This window comes from Pleurodeles waltl, chromosome 5 (genome assembly GCF_031143425.1).
Source record: "Pleurodeles waltl isolate 20211129_DDA chromosome 5, aPleWal1.hap1.20221129, whole genome shotgun sequence".
Lineage (NCBI taxonomy): Eukaryota > Metazoa > Chordata > Amphibia > Caudata > Salamandridae > Pleurodeles > Pleurodeles waltl.
The window spans coordinates 721,149,032-721,168,833 of NC_090444.1; the positions used below are offsets into that span (position 1 = coordinate 721,149,032).

The window sequence follows — 19,802 nt, forward strand, 5'->3', positions numbered from 1 at the left end:
GTGGTCAAAGCAAAAAGAAGACAGGTACCTATTCGAAGGTGCTCCGCTCCTGTATTGACATATTTTGCTGAGAGTGGAGCTGACTTGATAACACATAAGACTGACAACTGACAGATTGCTTTTGAGAAACCTCCATGATTAAAAGCTGTTGCATTTTGATTTTGAATAAATTGTGAATGATTTGAAGTCAATTGACACTTCTGAATGACTGAAATCCTGAATTTAATTTTCCAATTACCTTTAGGGCCCAGGCATCGGTAGAAGAGTAGGGGTGAGATTTTAGAAGAAGATTGAAGTGAGATTAGTGATTGACTTTGAAACAGCTGAACCTGGTCTTTGTTTTGAATGAATCATTAGCTTAATTATGTTATGTTTGAGCTTTGCATTTTCTTTTCGAATCTACAAAAAAACATTTTGATACATTTACTAAACCAGTGCAAAGTCATAGTGGTCCTAGCATCTACAGTCTCTATCACCTTAATGATATGCTTATTAATACGTTTGAGCACACCTGCTCCCCCTAGTTCTGAGGGAAATTTTACAACGGATGTGTTCTTCAATCTTCTGCATGAGTATTCTCATCTGATGCATGCAAAGGATTGTTATGTCTGTATCCACAGCCGGCACAAGTATCACAAGTTATGATGAATCATCATATTTCACTCATATATGGTATGCCCCGGGCATAATTTTAAGTCTTTTGTATCATCAGAGTAATTTTGAATATTATGTTTCAAATTATGATTTGGGGCCAGATGTACGAAGCATTTTTCAAGTTGCAAAGGGGCTGATTTGCAGAATCTGCCAGTTTGTGACTTGAAAAATGCTTTGTGGGATGTACAAAGCTCAAACTGCGATTCGGTAACTTGTTACTGAATCGCAGTTTGGGTTTTGTGATTCTGTATTAGTAAGGGGCGTGTCAAGGGCATCCCTTCCTAATACCGAATCCAAATAGTATGTATGATGGTTTTGTGATCGCGAATGCGGTCGCAAAACAATCGCAGTTAGCACCAGCTTCAAACTGGTGCTAACCCATTCGCAAACAGGAAGAATGGAAGCAAAATTATTTTTTCATAGCCACCAATGGTCGCACGGACCACTGCCTGCTCTGAAAAAACGAAAAGAAAAATTTTCATTTTTGTTTTTGAAATGCATCTCTTTTCCTTTTAAGGAATACAGGCTGCATTTAAAAAAAAAAAAACTGCTTTACTTAAAAGCAGCCACAGACATGGTGGTCTGCTGTCTCCAGCAGGCCACCGTCCCTGTGAGGGTGGCCATTCCCAAAGGGGTTGCAAATTGCGACCTTCCTCACGAATATTCATGAGGTAGGTCATTTGCGACCCCATTGGGAATCACAAGCAGTGTAAAGTACACTGTTGTACATCCGGTTTTGCGACTCGACTTGCAAATCTTTGTACATGTGGCCCTTGGTTCTTTCAGAAGTCCCCCTGTATAAACATTTGAATCTTCACTCTAATGCCAAATACATGGATAGCATCTAGCAATTTTTCCGATCACAGGTTAAGCTTGACACTGTGTTAGCCCACACACAAAATTTGACTTGTAAGTTGAGTAAGATTGGAAAGGACTTTATTGATGATTAAGAAGATACAAGAGAAAAGACTACATTGAACGCAAAGAAGGGAAGAGATTAATCAAAGGGTGTGTGGGGAAAAGAAGAGGAGAAATCTAAAACTCTGGGATTACAGCCAAAAGTTAATCTATATTGGGGGCGGCATGGAAAGTTATTTTTTACATGGAAGAAGGAGAATGGAATTCTCAGATGATTGGTTGGTGTGAGTGCCCTTATAGATTTGAGATTCTAGTTTACACAGACCAAATAGTTGCTGGAAATGATTCCATGATCCATGAAGTTTATTATGTTTGTGGAATGAATGCTTATTGCAAGTTTACTGCAAATTGGGTTAGGAACTGTTATTTAGCTTTAGTATTTCCTAAGGAATATCATGTAGGCAAATTAGATAACAAAAATTGGGCTTCCTAGGAGAGCTAATCATAGTGCTTCCCAAATAGTAGGCAACATTTTGAAATTTTAATACCCACTTTAGTAGTAGTTTTAAATGACCCAAAGATTAGAAAACTGTGTACCTTAGAGTATAAATTCACAACCAGTACAGGGGGTGCACTGTTAGCTGTAGAAACAGAGTTACTTGGTATTAGAGCCATGGTTTTACAAAATAGTCTTGCTCTAGATATTTTGCCTGCAAAGGAATGTGGAGTATTTACAATGTCACGCATCCAGCAAAGTTGCACTTATATTCCAGACAAGAGTAACTCTAAATTTAAACTTTACTACGAGTAAGGTTAGACTTTAGGTCTAAACTTAGACTTTTGGTGTAAACTTAGATTTTTGGTCTACGTTTACCTTTGTAAATCGGGCACCAAATATATAATGCTGACTACCAGGTGGATTTATATGTAATACACCACATTTAGTGCATGAGCCTTGATCCCTACCAGTTCTGCTATTCTTCCAGAAGCCCACACATCTTACCTTCATCTTCCCACATTACCACGTTAAAAACCTTGGCACTGTGATTAACGTTATGAGTATGTAATTTTATTTTTAAAGGAGACATATGGAAATGTCTGCTTACGGTAGGACGCTTACAGAGAAAAATCCTGCAATGCGTACTTATATTATTTCCAGAAAAATTGCTCTAAGCAAAGTTGGGTAAAGTATACGAATTCTGCACCCTTATAAATTGCAAAAGTTGTAAACTTCATCCATCTTCTGCAGCAAAATGGTAATTCTACAGACCTCTAATTACACAAATACACATATTTTGTTAGAGAACCGCATCTAACTACCATATTTATTTGAAATACAACCATTACACATGCCACTATGGAACAATATGCCACAGAAACCACGAAATTTGCAGTTGAAAACACGGTGGTACGTACTTGTTTAGCCTTGGTTTTAGTAATGGTGTCAGAAATTGGTTTCTTCGTCTCCTTTACTGCTGCTTTAGAAAACAAGTCTTCAAACTCATGAAAATCTACGTCTAGCTCGGCAATTTTATCCCACACAAGTGGAGCACTGGAATCCCTAAAGATATGCAAATAAAAATGTCAATGGTATTACAGACAAGTTAAAAAAAAAAATTCAGTTAAACTATATCTACAGTAATATTTTTTTCCTTAGCAGAAAGCACTCTTAGACCTCCATTAGAGTGCCATGGTGTCGGATACGATAATCGATACATTCATAAAAACCTGACACCGATTTATCATTTGCGACAGTTATCGCCTGTTCCAATCAGTGTCCTTATAAATAGGGCACAAAATGGGGTTTTTGACGGTTACCTCACCAAAATATGAATGTCCTCGTATTTACTGGCCGTTTATCTCCAGTAAACATTTGCAGGTTTGAGCTGTCGAAACTTTTCAGTGAGATGCAGATTTTATCGCAACCGGGAATTAAACTCTGCACAACAGATAATTCCGATTTGTGCGGTAACAGGATTTACTACGGAACACTTTTGATCATGACATAGACTATACAGTGAACCATTTTCCCCTTAAAAACCTAAGACATACATGATGCTTTTGATACACCTTTGAGGATGTCACGTTGGATGCTTCCCTCTTCCTTGCTGAAAAGAGCCCGATCTATTCCCCATTCCTAACTTCAAAGTTACATTCAGGAGCTTGAAACATGATCTCAAGGGTTACACTTACTGAAGGTTAGGTTGCACTGCTGTTCATGAGGTCCTTGACAATATTTTGCTGGGCATCAGGCATTTTTAATGGTAAACAAACTGCTGTTTTGCATCACGCGTCTGACTGCCCAACATTTTAATACATTTACCCCAGTCTGATGATTTAAACTGGCTTACAACTCAGCCAACTAGCAAATCATTATTTTTTTACAATTTTACATCTACAAAGCGATTAGCCTCAAACCACTGCTATGTCCTAGTTTGCAAAATGTAGGTAATATAGCGATTCCAAGTATTTCTGTTAACACTCGAAATTTTGTTAATGTTGTCGTTACTACTTTTTGTCCTGAGTTAGGCGTTTACCCTTAAACTTAAGTACTTAAAGCTGGACTATCTTGGGCAATGTAAACATAAAGGAACTTTCTCTGAACAAAGGTGAGAAATGAACTTTGTGCACATAGGCCATGTGGCATGTGCCTTGCCAAATAGCACAGGAGCTACAATAAGTAAAACACGGTGGTAGCTCAAAAAAGTTACATATAAACTTTCAATCCTGATTAGATTTTGTTTTGTAGATTAAATCATAAGGTGGAGAGTGATAAACGCAATATGCAGCTTGCTGAATTATTTCCACTCCTGCTCAGTTTAGAGGGGAGGCTTTGTGCTCAGCCGAGATGAAATGGGCCTACTGTGGTCTAATAAATCTATTTTAGGTGCACAGGTCCACAAAATGTCTTTGTTGTGTCCAGAAGCTCTGGTGTCTTGATGTTAATGGAGGGTGAAAATGTCGCTGAAGCATTCTTTGTCTTCACTGTGAGAACCAGTTTGTGGCCCACAAGTACTTCTTCCTGTATCTGTTTCTAACAGTGGCATAACAATAGCGCCGGCAGTCCCCGCGTTGTGGAGGAGCCTTGAGCTCTTAGGGGGCCCTCCAACAGTTTGCATGGGCAGTGGCCCCCTGGCCTCAGAGCCCCTGACTGGTGCAAGAGCGTGGGGGCCGACCTCATGTATTTTGCAGGGGACCCTCAAGTTTTGTTACACAACTGGTTTCTAATTGCTGTGTACTGCGGCAGTGGATCCCAACCTTTTGACTCCTGAGGACCTCCACTGAATCATTAATGGAAGCCAGAGACCCCCAAGCAACTTGTACAATTTAAATTTCAAACAAGTGCACACGAAACAAATCCTCGACTTACTAAAGATATAAATATTTTATATTTAAAAAATATGCAAAAATTGACAAGTTTTAACGGGAAAGTTGGCGCTGCATTTTGGCGACTAACTTTTCAATGTTTGGATTTATTTAGGAAAGCTGAATCCTCAGATCAGATTCTACATTTCCCAAGCAATTTCTGTTTTCATTTGTTAGGTACATAAGATTTGAGAAAGCTTATTCACATAAATATGTGGTGGGGAGTGGAAGTAAAACCATAATGGCCTCAACTCTCCATAGCCTCTCTGTCACCTGTAATTCATTTGTTTTGTTTTATAGCACCTCCCGTACTAGTGTAGGGTGTTGGAGCACTTTACAGGGGACTACAAGGTGTAGGATTCACATGTCATTCACACTGGTAGGCATTTTCTAAGAGTGCTTGGTCTGGCGGAGCACAAACTCAGGATTCAGAACATAACACAGTGCTTAGCATTGCCTTTAATAATAAAGATGTATTTCTATGTAAGCAAACCTTTTTTTAGCAGCATAAGGATAATGAAAGACTGGGAAGAACATAACTTTCTAATTTGTGCCATGCAGTTTGCATGCAGCTCCGTGATGGAAGTTCATAACTCACTGGGCTAGATTACGATTGTAAATTATGAACTGCACAGTATAAAAATAATCTTTGTGACAAAAGCAGTAACCCACTGAGCTATGCACATAAAATGCTGTTCTTTGCATGATACATATTCTTTGCAGTAAGCACATTTACCATCTACATTACCCTAGATGAGTTGAAACTGCCACCAGACAAAAGTCCCATCTCTCTTCAGCAAGTACATTAATCACCAGAGTTATCTTGACACTTTTATTTTTGTCCGACAGCTGTTGGATGTACAAGGAACTTTGCAGTCCTTTTTAAAACTAAACTGCTGCACAAAAGAAGTGATCAATATAAAAACATGCATGTTTCTGTTAAGAGGCCCCAGCTGGAGATGTGTCACGTACCCCTGGAGGGCCATGCACCACAGGTTGGGAACCACTGCTTCTACTGAGTTAAAACTTTAAGTGGCAGCTATACCTTGCAGGTCCTTGAGTTCCTACTGGCACAGCCCAGAATCCTGAGAGTAAAAGTGGGAGTGCCCCACTGCTCCCTTCAATATAAGTTCTGTATATTCAGGAACATCTTGTGGTGCTTTCAGAAGAGAAGTATTGCAGGTTTTTTTCATGATATGTCAGTCAAGGTTCTGGGAAGATCGCTCAACAGAGTTTCCTTTTGTTTAAAGTTATACTGCTTACTCAAACGCATCATCCACTACAATATATCGATGTATGTTTCAATGGAAACTATTGATTGATAAGAAAACATATATTTTTTTAGACCAGAAACATGCAACACGTCCAGGATGTAGAAAGATGCTGAAAGTGGTGCTATGTTTCAATGGAAACTATTGATCGATAAGATTATATATGTTTGAGATCAGAAACATGGAATACGTCCAAGGTGTAGAAAGAGCCTCAAAGTGGTGCTGGGTGGTGCTGCTGTCAACATTGCTTCACTAACGTTATAGGGATCCTGAAAAATCCAAGTGTTATACAAAGAACATCTGCAGCAGGTGAGTCATGCCCAAGCTGCAGGAGAGTCGTAGATCTCCGGTGGTGCATTTTGGACCACATTATCTCACAGTTCAATGGCTAAACCTGCTGTGAACGCAAATGATAATATCTGAAAATCGGGGTTCCGTGCATATTATTCATGTGTACTTCACAAATGTAAAGTGTCTTGGTTTGTTTTTCCTGTTATTTCCATCACATTTCAGAAGTAAAGAAATGTGCCTCCTTTGTACTTTCTTTGTTTCGATGTATAATTTACTTAGAAAAGATTCAAATGTATTTGTGTTTTAAAACATTTGAATTCCTACAGAATGTCCTTTCACACCCCCTTCACCCTAGCAAGATTGTTACATGGTTTACTTTACAAGATTTCCTCAGAAAAAGGAAAAGTAAATACCGGTCTTCATGTTAGAAAACAGAAGCAGCAGTTGGTCAGAAAACATTGCCTGACAACAGACCTCTGTCTCAGGGACATAAAGCAAATGCATCAAGATCACAAAAAAATGTAAAGGCCTCCATTCCGCACTCTCCGTCTAACCTCCTGCAAGGTTATTTTGAAGGCGTTGCAGCATCTTCTGCCCACCTACTTCCAGAGCCCCTGCATTCAGTACCCTTTAACTGACCTCCAGATAATACTTACAATACGTTTTAGCATACAAAAATCAATCTTACAGTTTGATTGTGTTATCTCTGAACATTTATGACTACATTCTGCCATTCCTTTCTGTCCACTGCCTCAACCTGCTCTCCCAAGAACAGGTAATGAGTGTTTATTGGAATGTTTAGGGAAGGAGATGAAAATGTGGTAAGCTGTCTCTTCGCCCATGGATATCCCCACACTGCCTGTACTATTCTCTGGTGATCTCAGTCTTGTACAATTACCTGTCCAGTCTGGTCAGTGCAGCTAGATAAAGTATCATAATGACTTTCCAGAAACCCCATATGCCCTCACTGCTTGCTAGATTTTTTATTTGACCATTCAGATACAGTGACCCAGATTTACAAAGATTTTGCCTCACGGTAGCTTCACTTTTTTGACACAGCCTGACACAAAGTCCTTTTTGGTACTTACAAACCCACTCAAATGTCCATTTGAATGTCTTTGTAAGAAGAAGTAATGAAACACAGTGCATTGTGAAGCCTCATATTACTTTGCATCAGAATTTTGTTCCATGAGTGTGCATGGATTTTCCTATGTATCCACCCATGAATTTTGGCGTGCTTGCGTGAGCCTGGAGTAACAAGGGAAAATAACTTTTTGTCTTCTCATTATTTCTACTTTGCATGTGTGCTGCATGTAGATTTGGGGTCTCCCGGCACAGCAGCAAACTTCTCTTGTTCCTGGAGAAATGCAAACGGTCCAAAGAAGTCAAGCAGACTTTCTCCCACACCTCACCTGCCTCTGGCAGATGCTGTTTCTCTTCCATACCTCCTAAACCCACTCTAATATCTTCTCAGAGACTCTGCAGACCTCACATGCCTTCACTTGGCTGTCCATGAATGGCCACCAATACCTCTCTCTCACTCTTTTCAGAGTTATTGTTTGACCAAGATGACCCTCATGTGCTAAATGTACTAACTTTGTTACTTATCGTATATGGTGCCACAAATCTCTCCCCTCTCACAACCAATCATCTTGAACAGACAGTTTACCCAGCACCCTAAAAAAAGGTTTCACTATGTCTGGCAATGTACTTCCTCTCCTTACTCCACCTTCAACCAATTTAACCACACCCTTGAGAGTGGTATCCTGTTCCATGGCTCTCATCCACTCCTCCTTAGACATGTAACCCTCCAAACCTTTGGGGGCATCATTCACATTGCCACCACCTTCTCCTTGACCAACTCACACTCCTCAGCTGCTTTGTCTGGAAGCCTTGCCAGACAATCTGCATCTTGCGCTTCCAACCTGGCACATATTCCATCCTACAATCATACTCTTGCAATTTCACTTCTAACCTGGCAAACTTCTCTGAAAAATTATTTGTACATCCTGGGACCAATACCTTAAGCAAAGGCTTATGGACTGTCCTCAAAGGGATTGTGCCTTCCCATATGAAGGTCAAGAACTAACTGGTTGCCCATGCATCAGCCAATGCCTCTCGCTCTATGACAGAGTAATTTCTCTTAGCACTTGTCAATGAACGTGAAGCAAATGCCACTGCCTTCTCCACTCTTCCATGCATCTGTGACAGCACCCCCAACTCCAACAGCACTACCATCAGCCATAACAAAAAAATGTATACTCATCTGAAATGGTGCCAGAATTCCAGCTTTGGCAATGTTGTCCTTATTAAGAGAAAATGTAAACTGCTGTTCCTCACCCCAAATTAATTTCTTGCCCTTCCTCAACAACACCCTCACAGCCTCAGTTTTATGGCAAAATCTTGGAGCTTGTCTGCTGCAATTTCTCACAGATACAACAGTGAATGTGGCTTTATGTTACAAACCCTATTATGTGTCATAAATCAAGGATAGAACATCAACCTCAGGAAAACATCCTCCTGTAAAATTATTATATTTACCGAAATGATTGTATGATATTGTTACCTTGAATCTTGCATTACTTAAAACGAATTGGCCATTGTTGTGTGGACTATTGTTTGAGCTAACACTGCTCTTGCCGGCCACAGAAAAACCAGGTTTCATATATCAATTTGGTCCAAGAGGATAGGCAAGGAGAGTACATCTAACATGCATAGGCAACATTTTGGGTTTTGGTTCCTAGATGTTAGGTGCCTTGGTTCTGGGAGAGCTGACATTTTGGTCCCTGCCTATCTTTCCTTTTGCTGGCTGGTGGCTGTTGGTTCCTGACTTTTGACTTGAGGATTTAACAAAGGGTCTATTGAACTTTATGGTTTAAATCTGCTTATTGATTTACAGTATTTGATAGCTACATCCAGAAAAAGGTGGACCTAAAAAAGGAAAACCTGAGGTGGAACACTGCAACAGGTCTCATCCCAGTTGAGGGCGTCTCCCACCGTATGTCCTCTTACACCTTCAATTCACTTGTCAGAGTCTTACCGAGCTCCTATCCATATCATCCATCAGGTGAATCTACCACTGAAACCCCAGCACCAGAATTACATTGTCTGTGTAAAGGGCAATTTTGTGTTCTGTTTCGCCACATGTTACTCCGGCAAGAGGTTTGTAAGAGGGCCTCCGCAAGGCGCTCAGTTTAGAGAGTAAAGAGAAGTGGGGTTAGGAAACATTCTTGCTGAATCCCCCTCTGTATCTGCATGAGGCCCAATGTTGCCCCTTTGACTCTGACTCTAGTTTCTGGGGGGCATACCCACTCAATATCCATTTCCAAAATCTTGGCCCCAGTCCCATGCTGTATAGCACCTCTTGGAGGAAAGGCCAATAGACTCTATCAAATGTCTTCTCAGCATCTACGGATAATAAAACTGTTGGGGTCTTGGTATGCGTGGCCTTGTCAATAATGTGGAGTATGCTTTTCTTATTATCCAGGCACCCCCATTCAGGAATAAATTCCATTTAACCTGGATTTATCAGGTCCTACATAGAGGGGCTCAGCCTCCATGCCAAGATACCTGCAAAGTTTTTCGCATCTATGTTGAGCAAAGAATTTGAATGGTAAGAAGCAAAGTTAGTGGGGTCATTCCCTGTTTTGTGAATAATAGTGATGGCTGCCATGCACATGGTAGGGGTGAACATTCCAGTTTGTGCAAATGAGTTACAGAGCTTGGCAAGCAGGGGTGAGAGCTGTGGACATAAGAGCTTGTAGAATGCTGCTGTGAACCCATCTGTGCCAGGGTCATTCCACATACAGAGGCGGGATATACTAGCTACAACCTCTGCCATGGTGATGTCGTTGTCCAGTGTTTCTGACTGATGTGTGGTAAAAGATGGCAGTGTGAATGTGTCACAGTACACCTGAAAGTTCCTAGAGTGACAGGAGTGTGGGGTGCATAGATACGTGTAGAAATGTTGGAAAGCCTCTGCAGTGTGTGTGGGTGATCTGAGCTACATTGTCTCTCTTCACTGCCGTGCTTGGAGTTTGCAAGCCCTCACCCTGTTGGCCCTGTCACTGCCTACGTAATATGTGTGTTTAGTGCAGATGAGTGCGTATTCTAAAGTGGCCCAGTTTAATGCCTTAAGCTAGTAACTTGCTGCAGTGAGTTGTCACCACATTTTCCAGGAACCAGTGCTTTTATGTTGCTTCTCAAGGTCGCCTACCTGCCCTCTAATTCCTGTCTCTTAGCCCTTTAGTCGGCACTAAGTTTGCCCCTGACAACTTATTTGTGGGTGTCCCACAGTGTAGCTATCTGTGGGACAGAGCCCTCATTCTCTGTCAGGTAAGTAGTAATGCAGAAGCATATGGAGTCATATTTTCTGCACGCCTTTGTAAGTTGTTGTTTAATCTCCAGTGTCTCTGTTGTGGTGGACCATTGGGCTCCCAGTCTGAGTAGCACATGGGCATGGTTCAAAAGTGTAATGAGCCCTAGATCTACCTGGGTAGTTCATGCTAGGAGCTGCGGTGTGCTTAGGGAGTAGTCCAGCCAGACATAAGTTTGGTGTGAGGGTGAGTAAAATGTACAACCCTTTTTATAAGGGGGGTAGTGTGGGCAAATATGAACCAGTCCCATATCTTTGAGCCAGGCCCAAACCCCAATGAAAAGGCTCCAGTTTGACCCACCCTCTGGTTCGAACTGTCTAGAGTGAGATCAATCACCATGTTGAAATTGCCCCCAGTAAGGACATCTGTGCCTGGAGTTAAGACAGTCTGTGAGTGCCTCACAAAAGAAGTGCTCTTGGTTATTGTTAAGGACGTACACATTACAGAGTGCAAAGGTGCAGAATCAGTGCTCTATATACAATGCTAACAACCTGTTGGGAATCTCTGCAATGGTAGATAGGAATTTGCCATTGAACTTAGTCCCAGTAAGATAGCTATCCCCCTTTTTCCTGGTGTCTGGCAGTAGAAGTTGACTATTGAACCACTGACTACGGAGATGGTGCCATTCTTTTTTCAACACTTGTTTTTCCTGTAGAAGACAGATAGCACATTCAGAGTTTTGATATTGCAGAGCTATGCACAGCGTTTCATCGAGGCATTAAAGCCACAGACATTAAAGTTTAGGATTTTCAGTGATCCGTGAATTCAAATTCGCTAGGTAATGCTGGGAAATTCCTGCTGTGAGCTGTGGCTCCCTGATGTATGTGACTGGGGAAGAAGTGTATTAAGCCACCATAGTGTATTGGTGTAAACCCCAACTGTCCCCAAGAACCCAACAACAAAACTGAACATAAATTCCCGCCCCCCCCCCTTCTGAAGTATAAAGTACAAAATTTGGGCCATATGGTTTCCCATCAGGTCCATGTACCATCCTACTACTTTGGTGAGAGTCCCTGCAGTCCTCCGGCCCAACCGCCCTCCATTGTGGAGCCTTAGCTTGTCTGGCCAGCCCCAGCAACCCGACCAAGAGGGCGTTGGTCAGTCTGAGCCTGGAGATCAGTCCTCAGGATCGTCCATTTGTAGCTAGGCAAGAACTGCGTGGCATTCTTATTGTATTTCATGCTCTTTGGGGCTCGCCGAAGTCTTCTTTCTTGTTGTCTTGGTCCATCTGCCCTCGCACCATGGTTGGCACCCAACCTTCAGTTGCTGCTTTGGCTCGGTGTCCCCCTCGTCATTTCCGGGATGTATAGGATGAACCCGGCGCACCGTTCCTTGTGAAGAGCAGGCGAAGTGGGTGCACACAGCAGGTACTTCATGTTCTTGCTCTACAAGAGGGTAGTAAGAAGCTTAAGTTGTCAGTGGCTATGTGGTATCCCCAATGCCAGGTCCTGGTAGAGATATACTTTGCCCCTCATATTGTATGGGGCCCTATTGGCAAGCCACATCCATGATGGCTTCCTTTCGTAGGAATAGTGTAGGAATGTGATAATATCTGAGCCCATGCTCCCTGAGACTATGACTCTTGCCATTCTGTCCAATTGTATGTATGCGGATGCCAGGTCAGGGAGAACGTGGTTCAACAAGCATTTCACATAGTCCTTAATGCCTCCCTTCTCTGCCACCCGGCCCGTAGGGGCACCCCAATTTGAATGTTGGACCTTCGGGATCTATTCTCCAAGTCCTCAATGTAAGCCTGTAGCGTTTGGTTTTGCTCTCGCAACTCCATTAGCTCACTCCTGTGGGAGTCCTGCTCATCCTCCCTAGTGTCACTGCTGATTTCTAGTGAGGAGACTCGTTGTTCCAGTTCCACCACTTTGTGTCAGATGTCTTTTAGATCCTTTGAAAACTCCTTTCTCAGTTGGGAAATGTCCTGGCGGAGTGTAGCAAAGAAATCTTCCATGAGGTCCCTGGCGAAGGGCTGCTTCTCCAATGCTGGGGAGGCTTTCAGACGGGATGGTTCCCTACTGCCCCTCTTTTCGGGACTGCACTCGTGGTGGGCCTTCATTCATCTGGAACTGGCCTTGGCTAGCATTTGTTTGATGTGAGGAGTTCTTTTTGGACTTATAGGCTGCCATATTGAGGAGGTTGAGCATCTCGTCACTCCTTGAGATCCGCCTGCACAGCCCTCCTCTTGGCATCCTCCACTAGGGGATGCCTAGTTGCCCCCCTGCTGGTGCCGCCGCAGCCCCTACTCTTTCCAGATCTCACAAGCACCAGACACCTTTAAAGAAGGCACACCGCCCAGTCTCTCGGGTCTCTGTTGGGGGTGAGACCTCCCCCACATGCCCTGTTAGTCACTCTTTTGTATCAGGCATGGGGGACACTGCAGACAATGGGAGGGGGGCACAGATTGCTTTGTGCCTTTTGCCAGGATGAAGGAGACCAGTGCAAAGCCCAGCCCACCCCATGGTCCGGCACAGGTCGAGGCATGCGCCCCACGCCCTCGACCTCCACACCATGTGGCTGTGCCTTGCTGCTCTGCTATCCTCAGCACCTCCGGAGGCCAGTTAGACCATCCCAAGTTGGGGGAAAGCACTCCGCCGCAGTCTGCTGCCCTGCGATGGGCCCCCAACCCCCAGTTTGATCACACTCTGGGTAGGGAAGGCTTTGTTCTGCTGCCTTGTGCTGTGCAGTACTAGGGCAGGGTGATGCTGGTCATTCTTGGTTCTCACTGGGTCTTAGCAGGAGGTTAAGGGTGCCACAGTCCATGCGGCATGAGGGCTGGGGAAGGGCGAGGCCTTGACACTACTCTGACGCCACCCAAGCCCACTGTCAGGACCACACAAACTTGCCAAGTCAAATCAAAGAAGTGCATGAGAAAAGCAAAGAGATAACCTCAGTGGAGACAGCAAAGCCCAAACTGGAAGAAGGTTTGCAGAGTAATCTTGCGCTTATTTCAAAGGAAGAATCAAGAAGAGAAGATCCAAGATGGCCGCTGTGAGTCCTGAAGTTTAGTTACAGTTCTAGTCTTGCAATCGGTTGGTTGCTAGGTTACGAGCTCTCCAGCTGGAAGCCTTGCACTTCAACTGAGGTCTGACAGGAATCAGCTGTGTGGAGAGAGAGCGCGCTTCAGAACAGAAACTCCTGTGAGGTAAAATTACATTTGAAGATTATATTACAGAAAACGGATAAATATTGTCAAGGTTTATTCGAAGAGTTTGATAGTAGACCGTTCCCGTGGAAGTCGGCAAGGCTACAGAGTTAATGTATGAATTAACCTTATGTTTACAAGGTTCTTGTTTAAGATATTAAAGTCAAAGAAAAAACGAACTTTAAAAGAGCAAGAATCTACAAATGTCAAGGTTATAAACAAAGGCCAAGTTTAAAGGAGAAACGAACTGTTAACAAATAAGCATTTACAAATTCAATGGTAATAAACCAAAATAGAGTTTAAAAGAGAAACGAACTTAAATAAACAAGCATTTACAACTACAAGTTATCGACAGATGTCGAAGTAAGGAAGGAGAAACTAACTTTAATAAACAAGCATTTACAAATACAAGTATTGACAGAAGTCACAATAAGACAGGAGAAATTAAACAACATCAGCTGATTTGAAGAACGCATTATCACCAACTATATATATATATATATATATATATATATATATAGCAACATAAAACCAATCTCTAACAAAGGTTGAGAAGTTCTTCCAGAATCAGTAATAAGCATTTTTTTAAGAAGAGCTATCATTTATAGAGAGAAGCAAGGCTACAGAGAACTCAGGGTGAGTGAAGAAATAATAGAATTAAAGAGAATTAAGTGTTGAGAGTAGAAAGTGAAAAACTGATGATGTATGTCCCTAGTAATTGCGACTGTGACTCTTGCAGGTGCTGTATCCAATCTTAGATGTGAAGAGGCAGACTGAGTACTGGCGTTCCTCATCTCTGTGGCAGTCTCTCTACCATCCCATTCCCCTTTCCCCCTCCGGGGTAATCAGCACAAAGGATTAATATTTGTTGTGAGTAGCTCGGGTCGGGACTGAGGAGTTATCTTCTGCTTCTGAGGAAATCGAATTGAAGTATCCTGACACCCACTCAGAGGTTCAGCTGCGTACCTGCAGATCAGCTCCCACCCATCACACTGTGTACTGCCAGCTATGACTCAGGCTATAAACTCTTCAGGCTGTAGTCAACACGCTCCTAGGGGATTCCAACAAACCCGCTGCATCTCAAGATGAGTAAGGCAGTGGATGGGGCATAAAAGGCATAATATTGAAGGATGGATTCAGAGCACAGGAGAATCGTTCCAACTCCGCTACTATCTAGGTAATGCCCGTCTATTGAACTTTAAAGGTTTTTAGGCTAGTGGCTTTGGCCCATGAAAGGCTAGGTGTTCAGTATGCTAATTAGAGAACAGAGAAAATTGAGAACTGCATTCTAGAATCAGCATGAGGTGCATATAACAACATTAAGACTAATGAAAGTGATTTTCGTAATTTTTTTCACCCAAGTATTAAATTACTGCATGAATGATTTAGTTATTAGGGCCAGACTGCCCGTGTTTTCCAAAGAGCATTCCCCTGGTGAGCTGGAGGTCTTGGGAGCTGGTTTGTAGTGTAAGGGGTCACTGTCTGCAACTCTGCCACTTTCCCTAGCTTGCCAAGGTAATTACAGCAGAAACAGAGGGAGCAGGACTGGTTTGAACATTGCTTTTGATTTCCAGCCAAGCCCTGTTAGATTTCCTACCTTCTCCCCACCCTACAGCCTGAAAGGGCATCCATTAAAGATATTCATCACTCAATCTATGAAACTTAATGTAGTACTTATGAACAGCGTCCATGGTGGCCACCCCACTAATTTTTCCACAATCTCATAGCCACCTATATTTACTAACCAACAAGCACAGTTTCTGATTACCTGGTAATCTGGACAACAGCTACTTAAAAATTACTTACAGTAGTTTACCAGTTAGAGAAGGTTGTTATTGATGTTTCCAATATATAAACTTTTTAACTTAAAGTTAGTAAATTGTACTGATCGCTGTCATAATATTGATGTATACAATATTGAAACAAAAAAATCAGAAAATACATTTCATGATCAAAAATATCGAATTCCTATGCTTAACCAATGAAAGCAAAATTGAGAAAACAAATGCCATTTTTAAAAATATAGATTTTTACTTGTATCGAAAACACAAATATCAGAAACAAAAATATTGTCACCTTTACATAAACGTATAATATGTCAAGAATATCGACTACAAATATATGGCCAGAGTAATTACTTTACCATGAATAAATAAAATATTAAAAAAGCACTTTGTGCGTAGAACAATTATTTAAAATAAACCTAAAATATTTTATACACAAAGATTAATATATTACATCACCAAAATATGTAAAATCACCCCAACAATATATATATACAAATCACAACAATATAACAAAAAATATATTAATATTTATTCACTCAGAAAACCAAAGGTTACACAGACATTAGAGCAGAGTTGATGTTTTGCCCACACAAAACGTTGACCTAACTATAATGTCCTTGTAACCTTTAGTTTTCTGAGTGATTTTCTGTGAGTTTTTTAAAGTCAAGCAATATATAATTACCATATGTTAATACAACTACCGCCGCACAAGGCTTTCAGCCATGCCTAGCGGGAACTGGCTGCAGAGTCTGGCCTGCCCCCAGGCCCTGCAACCAAACCCTCCACATGCACCCAACCTCAAGCTGAGGACGGCCTTTGGCTGTGCACAGCAGAGGTTTTGTGTGTGAATGTTTGTTATATTTTTTTATCTGTTTTGGAGCTGCATATTTATCTCAGATTTACATGGGGGAGGGGTCATGCTGAACCCCACGGTGGATTGCCCGAAAACAAATTGGGCAATTTTTTGCCCATGATGGGTCCCTGAGGGATCCCTCCATGTGTCATATGGGGACAGGATACTTGTATCCTTCCCCCATATATGTTTTTCCCCTCTGCTGACCAAGCGAGAATGAAGCTGGAGTCCACAACTTTCTTGTCAGTTTGCGGCCAGCCAATTAGATCCTTGTTTTTCCTCGGGATTTGCGGATCATTTGTGAGTGGACATGCGAAGGGTCCACGTCACTAGATATACAAATGTCTTTTTCCTATAATAACTTCAAAGCTACTGAACAGATTTACACAAAATCACAGAAAGATATCTCTGTGGACCAAGATCTAGCTTTCTACCAAAATTGGTGTACTTCTGTTCAGGGGTACAGGCTGTAGTCATGTTCAAAATCCCTATGGGAATTTGCACGGGGAAAAACACATTTTGGGAACATCGGCCCCCTATTTTTCTAGGCTCTTGCTTGATAAATCACCCAGAAACTTGCAAAACAGGAGCTGACGTAATTAACGTACGAGTTTTGAAAATGTCATCAAAATGCATTGAACGGCGCCAAAGTTATTAGCAAAACAAAAAAATGCTTCATCTATGGAATTAGGTCCTAACTGTAACTAGATACTGGCTATCGGCAGTAGGAAATATAGGAAATGTATATATGTATATATATATTCCTGAGGCCAGCAAATTGCTCCTGCACTCTCCAGTGGGTGCAGCCCCCACACAAGTGTGGATTTGCGGTAACAATTCTTCCCCCAAAAATAAAAGGGTCCACACGCTCGGGAAAGTATCTTAAGATTCTTTTTTCAAACACGATCCAAGGCAAAAGAAGCAGATGTGTTTTGGCGAGCACCTTCAGCAGTGTCGGCGTCTTGCAGCGAGTCACAAATTTAAATACAGATTATGGGTCTATTCATTTTCAGCAACGCTGAATGCATATAGATAGATATAGACAGATATAGATATCTGGGTATACGTATATATATATATATATATATATATATATAAATATATATATATATATATGTGTGTGTGTGTGTGTAGATATATAGATATATAGAAATTGAGGATAGATAAACATATATATGTAAATACAATTCTATTTAAAACTATCAAACTAAACATCAAACATTATAAATAAAACCAACATCTGCATTGACAATAGGGCATAACACACATTTTTTTAACTAAAATTGAACTAACCAATAAAATCAAACTATAAATAACCTTAGCCAATTAAGTCAGACAAGCAGTTAAATTAACAATATAAAAAGCATTCTTATTTTATGAACTAAGGGGGTCATTCTGACTCCCGCCGGCGGCGGTAACCGCACGCCTGGCGGGAGCCGCCGAATGACCGCACCGTGGTCAAATGACCACGGCGGTCATTCTGAGTTTCCCGCTGGGCTGACGGGCGACCGCCAGAAGGCCGCCCGCCCGCCCAGCGGGAAACCCCCTTCCACGAGGATGCCGGCTCCGAATGGAGCCGGCGGAGTGGGAAGGGTGCGACGGGTGCAGTTGCACCTGTCGCGATTTTCAGTGTCTGCTATGCAGACACTGAAAATCTTTGTGGGGCCCTGTTAGGGGGCCCCACGACACCCGTTCCCGCCAGCCAGGTTCTGGCGGTCAAAACCGCCAGAACAAGGCTGGCGGGAAGGGGGCGGAATCCCAGCGCCGCCATGGCAGATTCCTCAGGCCAGGGGAAAACCGGCGGGAAACCACCGGTTTCCCTTTTCTGACCGCGGCTTTACCGCCGCGGTCAGAATTGGCCTGGATGCACCGCCAGCCTGTTGGCGGTGCATCTGCAGTCCCCGGCCCTGGCGGTCTATGACCGCCAGGGTCGGAATGACCCCCTAAATACTTCAAAAACAAAATCTCAACAACAAACAAGTGTGTAAACTTATATTTAACCCCTTCTGTGCTGAGGACGGACTGGAGCTATCCTCAGCTATTGTGGGCATGTGCCAAGGACGTCTCCAGGTTGTCCTGGCACTGACGCTTGCTGGAAGCGCTGCCATGCCCCACCTTGTTGAACTGATGATGTCAGCCCACCCACAACAAGCCGACAACATCAAATACTGCTAACGATGTGCTGAAAGTCAGTTGCTTCCAGTGAGTCAGAGAAACAAGGGGGGGGGGTTGGATAAACAGACACCAGGGGAAAGGCAGAGTATTCCTTTCCCCTGTGTCTGTTTTTAGTGTATTCCTGCTCCACGATTGCTGGTGGGGCCATGATCGTGGATCAAAAATTCACTTTACTAGGTCACCAGAGCATTTTTTATTGTTGGGAGAGCAGCCTCTAGGGCAAGGGATGTTCCCGTTTAAGGGCATATTCTAATCACTCTAATCCAGGAGACTCATATGGATATGCAGGACATTCCTCAGCTCCCTTTGTGTCACTGTCTAGAAGGGAATTCACAGACCCAGACATGGATTCCACAGGCAGGCAGAGGCGCAGAATGGTTAAGGAAGAAAATGCTCACTTTCTACAAGTGGCATTTTCAAATTGACAATCTAAAAACCAACTTTACCAAAATATGTATTTTTAAATTGTGATATCAAAGAACCCAAACTCTATTTCTATCTGCTACCAATGGGAAACTGGAATTAAACTATATTTAAAGGCAGTCCCCATGTTAACCTATGGGAGAGATAGGCTTTGCAATAGTGAAAACTGAATTTGGCAGTAATTCACTATCAGGACATGTAAAACACACCTGTACATGTCCTAGCTTTTGAATACACTGCACCCTGCCCAAGGGGCTATCTAGGGCCTTCCTAAGTGGTACCTTACATGTAGTAAAAGGGAAGGTTTGGGCCTGGCAAGTGGGTACACTTGCCAGGTCAAATCAGCAATTTAAAAACTACACAAACAGACACTGCAGTGGCAGGTCTGAACCATGTTTACAGGGTTACTCATGTGGGTGGCACAATCAGTGCTGCAGGCCCATTAGTAGCATTTGATTTACAGGCCCTGGGCACCTCTAGTGCTTAAAAGTGAATCAAATATGCCAATCATGGAAAGCCAATTAGAGTTACAGTTTACACAGAACGCTTGCACTTTAGCACTGATCAGCAGTAAAGTGCCCAAAGTACCAAAAGCAG

At 42.5% G+C, this 19,802-nt stretch overlaps 1 protein-coding gene across 2 annotated transcripts in view; it reads right to left on the reverse strand.

The window, feature by feature from the left end:
• FMN2 (formin 2) overlaps positions 1-19,802 on the reverse strand; it is a 621,781-nt gene that overhangs the window by 387,411 nt on the left and 214,568 nt on the right. For both annotated transcript variants that reach the window (XM_069234681.1, XM_069234682.1), the window contains exon 6: positions 2,929-3,073. In XM_069234681.1, coding sequence (XP_069090782.1) covers positions 2,929-3,073 — 145 coding nt within the window. The remainder of the gene's footprint in view (positions 1-2,928; positions 3,074-19,802) is intronic.